General features: G+C 38.7%; 1 protein-coding gene across 2 annotated transcripts in view; it reads left to right on the plus strand.

Annotated features, from left to right (window-relative positions):
* The window catches only part of LOC133662285 (regulator of G-protein signaling 12-like), a 165,519-nt gene that overhangs the window by 133,054 nt on the left and 18,420 nt on the right, over nt 1–14,045 (plus strand). Inside the window, exon 17 of one of the 2 annotated variants that reach the window (XM_062066151.1) lies at nt 1,529–2,011. In XM_062066151.1, the coding sequence (XP_061922135.1) occupies nt 1,529–2,011 (483 nt within the window). Of the gene's footprint in view, nt 1–1,528; nt 2,012–14,045 lie in introns of those variants that run through there. The other variant, XM_062066152.1, reaches the window with a different exon arrangement.

The following is a 14,045-nucleotide window of genomic DNA, read 5'->3' on the forward strand; positions in this document are numbered from 1 at the left end:
CACATTTCGGGAGAGAACATCCACACCGTAAGACAACATAAACACAACAGAAGAAATACCCAGAACACCTTGCGGGGGGGGCACGGGGGGGTTGATGTGTGGGGGCGCAGTCTCAAAACAAGTCATACCATCGTCAACAAATGTTAGACATTTCAAAGTTTAGCGTGTTTATGTCGTTATACTTATAAATGATAATGATAAATGGGTTATACTTGTAGAGCGCTTTTCTACCTTCAAGGTACTCAAAGCGCTTTGACAGTATTTCCACATTCACCCATTCACACACACATTCACACACTGATGGCGGGAGCTGCCATGCAAGGCGCTAACCAGCAACCATCAGGAGCAAGGGTGAAGTGTCTTGCCCAAGGACACAACAGATGTGACTAGGATGGTAGAAGGTGGGGATTGAACCCCAGTAACCAGCAACCCTCCGATTGCTGGCACGGCCACTCTACCAACTTCGCCACGCCGTCCGTACTTCACTGATAATGTTTTTTCTTCAGGCGTCACACAGCTATTTTGTGCCGTGACGAGATGTAAAAGAAAAACTTTCTCAGACGCTGTGAGATAGACATGTATTTTCTTGATTTTACTTTCACCTTGCTCATCCCTGTTGTCTTTTATCTCCATTTTAACTGGGTGTAGCTGAGTAGTTTTTTCAATAACGCCTGCTGCCTCTTATTTATTTTTTTTACTCTGAGTGACTGAGGTGCACTATTAGATTATTGAAGGAAGACCCTCGCACCCCTCACACATTACACTCATATTGCAAATTGTATATTTATAATATAAAGGACAAACTGATTAATAATTTTGGTGTACGGATATTATCGGACATCCCATATTATCATTTAAGCCTCCAGATGGCTCACTAATTAGAAGCAACATTGATTTTCACATAACTCATCTTCAAGGTCTTCTGTCCCAAAATGCTGTGAAAAATTGCTGTGAAAATATGCATTCATATTTGTTTGCATTTTCAAAAAACATCAAAAATAATATTCTAAAACTACTAAACCCTGAAATTGTTTTAAATATCACATAGTAATTATATTATTATTGTTTATATCCCTTTAAACACCAGCATGTTTGCATTACCGTAATTTTGTTCCATCTCATGTGTCAAAAGTTCCTTGAATCCTTGAATCCTTGAATAACACCCTTGTGGTAAGCAGTACAAACAATTAAATGTTGCTGCATGTGTTGAATGGGTACAAGTAGTGCCATCTGGTGTAAAAATAAATATAAATCAGAACAGAAAGCAACTGTATTAATTTGTTAAGATAAATGTGGGTTAAGAAATTGCATTGTCAATGGGAAATTTTGGGGCACAAAGAAAGAATTTGTCTCTTTTTGGCTAATTTGAGTGACAAATAACATTGTAAAACATTTTAAATAATTTCACCAATATTCATTAAACACAGTCAAACTGGTTTAAAATGTAAAAAATGAATAGCTCAAAATTTTCTAAAAAACCTTTTATGGAGTAAATAGTTTGGAAAATTAAAGCACATTTTCTTTGTAGAATTCTTCGAGCTGTTGAGCCGGGCGCAGAGCACCCGAGCTAACGACCAACGAGGACTACTCACAAAAGAAGACTTGGTGCTTCCCGATTTCCTTCGCCTGGTACCCCTCCCAACATCCACCCCAACCCGAGGCCCCGGCTCCCGCTCAGAGAGCCTGGACTCCCACCTCGGCTCCAACGGACACTCTGCGCCAAGGCGGTGCCTGATGCCCCCCGTGGCCCGCCACTCGCCGTTTGGCACCCACCTCTCCCCCATCCAACGGCCCCCTATTCAGGACGCTCGGCCCAGTCTTTGTACCGTGGAGGAGGACAACCATGCCGACTTGACCCTTATGGGGGAGGGAGACATTAACAGCCCTAACAGCACCCTGCTGCCTCCGTCCCCGTCGCCCATGCCATCCCTGGAAGGCAGCTTGCCTGAGGCTAACTTCACACCGCCGCCGCTGCCCTGCACCCAGTCGCATGGCGCAAAGTTGACTTCAGGTATTTCTTAATCGTAAAACACCAAACCTCTTTCCGTGATTCATCCCTTGCGCACTTTAATTACACTCCTCGATGCATGTCAGTTTTTTAATTTGATTTGTTGATTAAAATCTATATCACCATCATCTTGTAAATATAATTATTTGTGATTGGTTGGTTGGTTGGTTTGTTGGCACCACCACTACAAAAAATAAATGTAGAACACAATCTTAGCATTTTCTGTTATAACATTAAAATTATACGCCGTCCAGCAGTGTGCAAGTAACCACACTGCGGTGAAAGGGCCCTCCACTACTCCTTAGTAAAAAGATAGATAGATAGATAGATAGATAGTACTTTATTGATTCCTTCAGGAGAGTTCCCTCAGGAAAATTAAAAAAGGCACTGTTATTAATAAATATGCAACAAAAACATCAAAAAAATGTGTTTAGTATATGAATTATCTCTTGTAACTGGAACTTTGACACTACACTGCTGTGGGATGCCATGAGACTCTTCTTTGGCAAGAAGGAGTTTCACAAAAAAACCAAACAAAGTTTGCATTTTGTTTGATGTTATGTTGTAAATTGTAAGCTGTGTGCCAAACTCGGTTGTGGTATGCAATTCTAACACCCTTTGGCAAGAATATGGTTTTTTACTCATTAAGAGGGAAAGAAAATTTACGTTTAAAATATTAATAATCACAAGTACACAACATTGTATGGTCAACAGCATGCACACACACAGAGCTGTAAAACAGCACTCTACTTTTCCTTTGCATATTCTAGCATTGTTATGAATAAATATACAACAAAAGGCTTAAATAAATGTGTTTAGTTAATCAAGTCTCTGTTAAAAACAGTAGATTTGACACCACACATTGCTGTTGGACAACATTACACGTTTCCTTGGCAAGAAGCATTGTTACAAATAAACATGAAACCAAAAATTTGCATTTGCGATATTATTTTTTTATTGTTATAGTAAATTTGACACTGCAGTGTGGTGACGAGCTTGATCAAACAAACAGACAAACACACATAGTCCTCTGGGATGGCATTACAATCCTCCTAGAATTAAGTATTGTTATGAATAAACATAAAAAAAGGAGTTGACCAATTTGTGTTTGGTAGATTCATTTTTTGTTGTTGTAAATAGTCACCAGATAAGTCCCAAACACACTGCTGTAGGACAATATTCCACTCTTTGGCAAGAGGCATTGTTAGAAATAAGCATACAACAAAAACGTCACAATGCCAATTAATTTTACTCTCTCTCCCATAGCTTGGTCACACTGGTGTGGGACGGTATTCGACTGCTCCTTAGCAACATGAAGTTGACAAATGTCTGTTATCACAGTGCTTCTTGCCGTTGAAGGTTGCTTTGTTCCACAGCCTGGTCACTCACATTGCCGTGGGACAGATTTCCACTCTACCAAGTACAAAGTGTTGCAACTCCTTTTACTTGTCTGTTGTCAGTGAGTGTGTTGGATTGGATAACCGAGTTAGGGATTTGGTGATTGATTGTAAGGGTGACTTAGCAGATAAGTAATAAAAGTTTCAATAGGATACAACACATATTTGTCTTTTTGAAACCCACCTAAAATATTTCATCCATGTGTAGCAGTGTAGTTTTTCATCCAATGTCTTCATGTTGTTGCAGCATGTACTTCTTTTAGGCTCTGCTGTGAATAGTAATACGGTGGCTTTTGGTGCAGCTGCTTGCTGGTTTTGATAAGGTTGTTTGTGAAATTTGCTGGGTTTCTTGGTGCTATTGCAAAAAGGTGTTATTGGTGGAGGTTTTGGCTTGCTATGTGGTAAGAAGAAATGCCAAGAATGTTTTTTTTTGTTGGCATGCTGAATGTAGAATATGGCATGTAGAATATTTCAGGTGTTTTATTTTGTTTGGTGCTTATTAACATGACACACAACAACACCGCAAAATGTGCTCAGAGATGCTATTACTGGACAGAAACAAAAAAATTGTAAGTGCTAGGTAAAATAACAGCAAAATATATCATGTTTTAGCTATGAGGCAAGTACTCTAGAGTTGACCTAATAAAGGACAGACATCTATGTTTGATTATATTCTAATACAATTATATTAATATGTATTACAATTTTTAGAGTATATTAATTTATGGGGGAAAAAAGGATTCAAATAAACACTCCTACACAGACCTCTCAAATAACAGTAACAATAAAAACAAATATTGGACATAAATATGTATTTAGAATTTTTTTTTAAGACATGTGCAAACCCCGTTTCCATATGAGTTGGGAAATTGTGTTAGATGTAAATATAAACGGAATACAATGATTTGCAAATCATTTGTATTATTTATTATATGTTGCAGCCATGAAATTCTAAGTTAATTATTATTTGCAAAAAAATATATAGTTTATGAGTTTGAACATCAAATATCTTGTCTTTGTAGTGCATTCAATTGAATATGGGTTGAAAATAATTTGGAAATCATTGTATTCCGTTTATATTTACATCTAACACAATTTCCCAACTCATATGGAAACGGGGTTTGTACTTTTGTTCCTTTTATCAAAATACAGTGTAGTTGCACATCCATCCATCCATCCATTTTCTACCGCTTGTCCCTCTCGGGTTCGCAGGGGGACTGGAGCCTATTCCAGCTGGACTCAGCAGGAAAGGCAGGGTACGCCCTGGACCTCATCGCAATTTAAAGTTAGTTAAAGTTAAAGTTCCAATGACAGTCACACACACACTGGGTGTGGTAAAATTTGTCCTCTGCTTATGACCCATGCATGTTCACCCCCTGGAAGGTGGGGAGAGCAGTTAGCAGCAGCGTGCGCCACGCTCTTGGATCATTTTGGTGATTCAACCCCCAATTCCAACCCTTGATGCTGAGTGGCAAAGGGAGGCAATGGGTCGCATTTTTTGTAGTCTTTGGTATGACTCGGCCAAGGTTTGAACTCACAGGGCGGACACGCTAACCACAATGCCACTGAGCTGGTAGACAAATGTACCCAAAATTACACAGTAAATTACACAGTAAATGTAGAATAGAATATAAAATTTTATTAACACAATTAAAAAACAGAACAGACTAAATATGGCTAATTAATTATCGCAATAATCTCAATAATTTGACATCACATATGTATATGTGTGTGTATATATATATATAATTAGTTATATATATATATATATATATATATATATATATATATAACTATATATATAACTATATATATATATATATATATAACTATATATATATATATAACTATATATATATGTATATATATATATAACTATATATATATAACTATATATATATATATATATATATAGTTATATATATAGTTATATATATATATATAACTATATATATATATAGTTATATATATAGTTATATATATAACTATATATATATATATAGTTATATATATAGTTATATATATAACTATATATATATATAGTTATATATATATATATATATATATATAGTTATATATATATATATAGTTATATATATAACTATATATATATATACTAATATATATATATATAGGTGTGTGTGTGTGTGTGTATATACTGTATATATATATATATATATATATATATATATATATATATATATATATATATATATATATATATTACATGGCCTTTATCAACTCCTCCAGATTGGTGCTGATTGTAAAGAGCTATGCTCGTACTACTACGGCAAGTCGGCTACTCGCACACCAAGACCATGTTTTTCAATGATTTCTTTCTTTAATTCAATGACTTATCTATTCGTTCTTATTCTCAGCACTGCCCTTTACACTCACTTTCCCGCAACCCACGGTTGAAAAAACTACGTTTTGTCCATCTAGCTATTAGCTAATGCTAGCGAGTAAGACACTGACTGTTGAGCAGGTCTTACGGGTTTCATTGTGGAATTCTCTACACCAACCAGCCAAGAAACGGCTTGAAAATTTAAAAAAAATTGTAAATCTGGGGAACTCATAAACCAAGGCACCACTGTGATACAATACCCCAATTTGTGTTTAATTTTGGCGTTTTTAGCTATTAGCTATTTTAGCTATTTTTAAGCTAAAGATGTAAAACGTGACAAATGATTACTTTTATTTGGCTATAAGGAATTTCTCTGAATTGCAATACATTAATGTCCATTCAACATCCTGTGGGGTGAGGACATTTCAAGTAAAATTATGATTCCTCAAATGAATTGAAAATCCAAATTGTCAATTTTGCATGAACATAATATAAATATTGTCATTAAATATATGTACAGATAAAAACTTACAAATACATGTTTTACCATGAACAAACGCCATATCCTGTAAGGTAGAGATAAGCGCCAAACAAGATATTTAATATAAATAATATGAACCCATTGATTTTTTTTTAAGTGACATGCACCAAAGTAATTTTAAACCAAAAAGCATGGGCCTCCTATTTTCTGTTTGCAAAGCACTGCTCTTCACCATGGCAACCTATTTTTATCTACCGGTTGATGGAGCTCTAGTTAGAAAGTGTCACTGATTTTAGTACATCTTTCTCCCTATTTTTTACCACAATAATAGTAAAACTAATGAATTTTAATTTTAGTAGGCCTATACATTTATCCATCAATCCATCTTCTTCTGCTTGTCCGACGTCGGGTCGCGGGGGCAACAGCCTAAACAGAGAAGCCCAGATTTCCCACTCCCTAGCCACTTCGTCCAGCTCCTCCCAGGGATCCCGAGGCGTTCCCAGGGCAGCTGGGAGACATAGGCTCGCCTAACGTGTACTGGGTCTTCCCTGTGGCCTCCTACCAATTGGACATGCCCCTCCCCAGGGAGGCGTTCGGGGAACATTCTGACCAGATGCCCGAACCACCGCATCTGGCTCCTCTCAATATGGAGGAGCAGCGGCTTTACTCTGAGCTCCTCTCGGATGACAGAGCTTCTTACCCTATCTCTAAGGAGAGCCCCGGCACTCTATGGAGGAAACTCATTTTGGGCCGGTTGTACCCGTAATCTTGTCCTTTCGGTCACAACCCAAAGCTCATGACCATAGGTGAGGATAGGGACGTAGATCGACCGGTAAATTGAGAGCTTTGCCTTCCGGCTCAGTTATTTCTTCACCACGACGGATTTATACAGGGTTCGCAGTCCACTTTCCGAGGGACACGGTCGAACGCTTCTCCAAGTCCACAAAGCACATGTAGACTGGTTGGGCAAACTCCCTCAAGGATCCTGCCAAGAGTATAGAGCTGGTCCACAGTTCCACGACCAGGACGAAAACCACACTGCTCCTCCTGATTCTAAGGTTCGACTACCCGGCATAGCCTCCTCTCCAGTACACCTGAATAGACCTTATTGTGAGGCTTATACATTTAAAGGGGACCTATTATGCAAAACCAACTTTTCTTACCTATTGGTACCTGTTTTTGTGTATTGGAATCTGCATATGTCCCGAAAATGTGAAATCAAACCATGGAGGCATGGCAGAGATATTTATAGAACAATCTTAATACTTTGTCCAAATGAGCCGTTTGGAATTTGCCCCAATTGTGACGTTTTTCCAAAGTGTGATGTCAGCGGATATCTCCATATATGGTGGAGATTTACCCGAAGTGCTTTGCACCAATCCGCCATGGCAGTCCTACACTCTAGTCAATAAGCTCCTTTTTTTTCTCTATCGTCTTGTCGTGGGGCAGACTGGCTCGTATATGCACATGCATCTTCTGCTGTTGCCATTTCTAATACACATTAGCGTATAGTTCTAACTTATATCTTTCAGTAGACGCTAGAAACTACAACATGACTGACGGGTGAAGATGCAGTCGAAGTGAAGGCGTGTTTATTAGAGCGCCCACAAAGCGATGCATCCTGAAGAGACAGTCAGAAAGCGGATTAAACATGATCTGTAAAAGAAAATCTATGTACAATTTTGACCAAAGAATCACAACGTGGAAGTGTTTAAATGTACAACAAAGCATAGTATGAAGCCTTTCAAACTATTCTATCCGTAGCTATTAATTTCAGCGTCCACTAGAGGGAGACAAAGCACAATTTAACAATCATGAAATGCCAGCCTGTTTTTGAATGAAATAAATACATTTAAAGGATAATTAAATAGTACACCATCAAATGTAGTCAATAATAGAACCACAGCTTTAAAAAAATATTGAATAAAAAATTATTCAGGCTAAGTTAATCGATGAAATGTAACAAAAAAAATATGAATGAAACGATACTTTACAAAATATAACGCATACCGCTCTATGTCAAAATTGTTGCACCACAACAGTGTATGTAGTTAAGATATTCATTGAAATATAAATCAGACTGCACTGGATATTGCAGTTTTTACAAATTTGTTCTGTGAGTAAATTGGCACATCAATGCAATGTCATCTGTGTAATTTGTAATCGAATTGAACAAAAAAAAAAACTGATTACAGCAATACTACAAATTGCACTTTAATGCACACACCCCCATGGAAATAGGTACACTGCATGGTTTATCTTGTATAGTAAACTATTGGCTAAAATGTAATGGAACACAAACAATGATTAAGACTACACTGAGTACCACATAATGTTTTTAATAGTTATATTCTTGTGTTTTTAATTTTGTATTTTATGACCATGTGTTCTGTGTATAATGTGAGTGACTACCTGAGTCACACAAAAAACGGATTTACATCACAGTCCAAAAACTCCTTCATAACCACCTACGACATGTAAATACAAGAAGGCCCCGGACTCAAACACGCGCACAAGGAAGTGTATTACATGTAAACACACAGCTGACTGACTTCCCACAAGGGGAAAAAATGTTAACACAAGATCTGTGCTGGGATTGCGAAACAGCATGACAAATCAGTCAACCATATTTGGTCATACAAACCACAACAGGAAGTGATGTTAGATGCGGGTATGTAGCACCACTCACATTTTTACAAATACTATATTTTATTATAACCAGTGTTTCCCACAGAACGGAAATTAATTTGTGGCAGTGTGGGCATGGCCAGTTGTGTAGTGGGGGCATGGCCTGGATGGTGTGAAAATTACATCATGTAATTTTAAAAATTAAAGTAAAGGCTAAAAACATGTCATGAACATTATATTCAAAGACAGATATGTGTTATTAATATCCACATATCTTTTTATTGTAACATTATATCGTTGCTGCTTGTTTGATTCCTACAATGTAACAGGCTGCAATCTGTACACTCTTGGGTTATTTAAATATATTATTTTGCGCTAACTCAGGGTTCGGCAACCCAAAACTTTGAAAGAGCCATGACGTTAGTGTCTATATTAGCTATAGTAGCCTACTATCAAAATGACTACGTGCCAGAGGCTGAAGCAAATCTTCGTTGACAGAAATGTTGAAATGTAATATTTATTCTACACATTTTTACCACGTTAGAAACCATTAGTATATCAGAGGCTACTCAGAGGGTGAGATAACTCCTGGAAATGATTGGCTTTTAATGGCCAAAGGTATAGATGTGTGTGTCCTAGTTAAAGGAAACGCCCGGCTGTCTTCTTTTAATAGATTTATTACAATCTTTGCGAGCTGGGTAATGTTTGCTGTGGTCTGGAACAACATGGCACACAAACAACTATCTGAAATGCAGTCAATATTACATACAGATAATGTGTCTTGAGACATGCAAAACTAAATTATATACAAAGAGCATACAAGTAAATTATATTAAATGAGCTCAAATATACCTAAAAAATTAGGCATAATGATGCAATATGTACATACAGCTAGCCTAAATAGCATGTTAGCATTGATTAGCTTGCAGTCATGCTTTGACCAAATATGCCTGATTAGCACTCCAACAAGGTAATAACATCAACAAAGCACACCTTTGTGCGTTCAAGCACAGCACACAACTTTTGGTGGACAAAACGAGACAAAGAAGGAGTGGAAGATTTTACATGTAAACAAACTGTTGTGTTTGTTTGTATTTTCCCCCCATCTTTTTCCATTTTCAATCCTTTTTTAAAAATGCTCCATGGCGGCATGTCGAGAGCCGCGGGTTGCTGACCCCCGCCTTAACTGAATGTTGGAATTTACTTTGGCAGAGAGGTAAACGGTCCTTTAAATAAGAGAGGAAAAACCTTTCAACTTGAGATTTTTATTTATAGTCTCCACACTGTAGTCACTATAAAACTAAACACGCATATGAAAACACATGAGTATACACACAGAGTGCACATACATGGAATCAACAACAGGTATATGAAAAAAGGAGTTCAACCCATACTGAATAAAGGTTGGCTCTTATGCCGCTAACTTAATATGAACATAGAATTAATGAAAATTGGCATCGCGGTCATTTTAAATTTGCACAAATGTTTAACATATTACATTTTAACGGAACAAAATTGACATAAAACAGCAAATGCACACATTTATAATCTGTACCACTTTTTCTGCAATATGGAATCACAATCTATAGACAACTGAAACTATCTTTCGCGTGCTGGCGCTTTGCAGGGAGTCGGTGACCACCACAACACTGCATTTGGAATGATCTAAGCACAAGAAAATGCATTTTACAATACTTTTTTTAAATTTAGGAGATGTATATTATAATATATTTAAAATAATATATGAATATATTTCTAAAATGAAAAACTACATAAAAAAAGACAGAACATCAACTAACATCAAAATGCATCAATTGAATTTGTTTTAATCTATCTGGCAGCAATATAATTATAAAATGGCATTGCCAAATAAACAATATGTCTAATAGTTTTTATTTCTGACAGTAGGACAGAGGATTCTCTGTCCGTCTTCTGTCTTTGCAGCATCATCACCTATTTTCTCACAGTGTGCAACTGTGCAAGTTTGCCCGTAGATTTCAGACGTGCTAAATAAAGCAAAATAGCAAGCCCAGAAACAGTTTTAGCCTTGATAAATCACATTGCACGTGCTAAATAATTATATTTGATTTCTCCAGATTCTCTGAACCTTTTGATGATATTACGGACCGTAGATGGTGAAATCCCTAAATTCCTTGCAATAGTTCGTTGAGAAATGTTGTTCTTAAACTGTTGGACAATTTGCTCACAGATTTGTTCACTAAGTGGGGACCCTCGCCCCATCCTTGTTTGTGAATGACTGAGCATTTCATGGAAGCTGCTTTTATACCCAATCATGGCAACCACCTGTTCCCAATTAGCCTGTTCACCTGTGGGATGTTTCAAATAAGTGTTTTATGAGCATTCCTCAACTTTCTCAGTCTTTTTTGCCACTTGTGCCAGCTTTTTTGAAACATGTTGCAGGCATCAAATTCCAAATAAGCCAATATTTGCAAAAAATAACGTTTACCAGTTCGAACATTAAGTATCTTGTCTTTGCAGTCTATTCAATTGAATATAGGTTGTAAAGGATTTGCAAATCATTGTATTCTGTTTTTATTTACGATTTACACAACATGCCAACTTCACTGGTTTTGGGTTTTGTATATTCTGCATATTCATGAAGACAAACATGCTAAATGGTTCGCGCTCCTTACGTTGCTCATTTAAGAGATGCCAATCCTCTGCTCGCAAGTTTAGCAGGTCGGCTTCTCGTGCGCTATCAAGTTTCCACAAGTTTTAATAAATGCAACCCTTTTGTGTTTTGTGGAACAAGACCGGCATGCATGATTGAGGACAAGCGATGAACGTGCAGAGATTTAGTATTCAACAAATGTTGATGCTGCAAGAAGGTGTTATTCTGACCAAGCAAACACGTGTTTTCGCCAGATGCAACAAGTTTGCATGCACTGACCACCAAATGTTTGGCAAAGGTTGCGAATATTGAAACGGACACACACGTTCTTTGCAGTGCCAGTCTCTCCAAAGGTGCAGCACACAGGCATCACCATGAGTGTTGGGTTTCAGTAGCACAGGTGTGCATGCGCACTTTAAAGACTGAAACAAAATATACAAAATGTTCCCAGGGCTCTGTGTACGTGCAGGCTGGTTTTAAAGATAAGGTACATGTCATATTGAAATGCAACAGTGAAATTGTACAAACCCCGTTTCCATATGAGTTGGGAAATTGTGTTAGATGTAAATATAAACGGAATACAATGATTTGCAAATCCTTTTCAACCCATATTCAATTGAATGCACTACAAAGACAAGATATTTGATGTTCAAACTCAAAGTTTTTTTTTTTTTCAAAAAATAATTAACTTAGAATTTCATGGCTGCAACACGTGCTAAAGTAGTTGGGAAAGGGCATGTTCACCACTGTGTTACATGGACTTTCCTTTTAACAACACTCAGTAAGCGTTTGGGAACTGAGGAGACACATTTTTTAAGCTTCTCAGGTGGAATTCTTTCCCATTCTTGCTTGATGTACAGCTTAAAGTTGTTCAACAGTCCGGGTGTCTCCGTTGTGGTATTTTAGGCTTCATAATGCGCCACACATTTTCAATGGGAGACAGGTCTGGACTACAGGCAGGCCAGTCTAGTACCCGCACTCTTTTACTATGAAGCCACGTTGATGTAACACGTGGCTTGGCATTGTCTTGCTGAAATAAGCAGGGGCGTCCATGGTAACGTTGCTTGGATGGCAACATATGTTGCTCCAAAACCTGTATGTACCTTTCAGCATTAATGGCGCCTTCACAGATGTGTAAGTTATCCATGTCTTAGGCACTAATGCACCCCCATACAATCACAGATGCTGGCTTTTCAACTTTGCGCCTATAACAATCAGGATGGTTCTTTTCCTCTTTGGTCCGGAAACTGTGGACGTCGTGTCCACAGTTTCCAAAAACAATTTGAAATGTGGACTCGTCAGACCACAGAACACTTTTCCACTTTGTATCAGTCCATCTTAGATGAGCTCAGGCTCAGCGAAGCAGACGGCGTTTCTGGGTGTTGATAAACGGTTTTCCCCTTGCATAGGAGAGTTTTAACTTGCACTTAGAGATGTAGCGACCAACTGTAGTTACTGACAGTGGGTTTCTGAAGTGTTCCTGAGCCCATGTGGTGATATCCTTTACACACCGATGTCGCTTGTTGATGCAGTACAGCCTGAGGGATCGAACGTCACGGGCTTGGCTGCTTATGTGATGGACCCGAGCGGTGGTATATTTAAAATCTAATAAAAATGTTGCTAAAAACAAATATAAAATATTAAGAACCCAATGAAGTGAGAGCAGCTGTCCAAAATAAGGGAATATTATTTTGCTTGTTCACAATTTATAACAATATAGCTAAAACCAGTCCAGTTGACAACGCTAAAAATATCCTTATTGTGAGGGTACAGCCACGACAGGCTTAGAGGTTCCGCGTCCTGGCTCCACCCACATCCACGACGTCCTCCTGCACACACAATTAACACGGAGGCAGGCCACGGGGATAAAATCTTTTAAAACCAAGGAGACGCTCCTCGGGCTGACGCCACACTTACACGCAAGGCCCTTGCTGTAGTTCCACGTCGAAGTCTTGGGTACGCCCACTCTTCTCGCCAGTCAGGACCTACGTGGCGGTACCCGTCCCGTCTCGCTCCGCCTCCTGGTCGCTCCCGGGGGTCGCCGCAGGTCTCTGGGTCCCCGATCGCCCCCTGTCCACAGGACCACGCAGCCAGCTTACAACGCACGAGCCCGCAAGCCCACAGCCCAAGGCAGTTGGTTGCCCCCACAGATCCACAACAAACGTCACTTACTTCCGAGGCAGAGTTTCCTCTGCCCCTGCGTGTTGTGGGCGTCTTGGGGTTCACACCGGTAGCCTGCGGGGTCGGCTGCGTAGTCCGGGGGTTCCTTCCCAGCCAGCGCGCGTCCCCCGGTCGCTCTCGGCAAAGCCAAAGCCGGTCGATCCTCTCCCGTCGCTTCCTCCTGCTGTCGCTCTCCTGCTGCTCCTCGTCCTTTTAAATGTGCAGTCTTAATGCTCCACAGGTGAGTCTAATTTCAGGTGCCGTTCGATTGGGCACCTTGGTTACTAGGGGCAACAAGCTAAAAGGGGCGAGTCTTAAAATGCCAGCAAAGTCCACAAGGTGTAAAAACATGCAATTAAAAATACAATCAAATTCCGAAGTGTAAAAACATGCAA

Source organism: Entelurus aequoreus, linkage group LG12 (assembly GCF_033978785.1).
Source record: "Entelurus aequoreus isolate RoL-2023_Sb linkage group LG12, RoL_Eaeq_v1.1, whole genome shotgun sequence".
Classification (NCBI taxonomy): Eukaryota; Metazoa; Chordata; class Actinopteri; order Syngnathiformes; family Syngnathidae; genus Entelurus; species Entelurus aequoreus.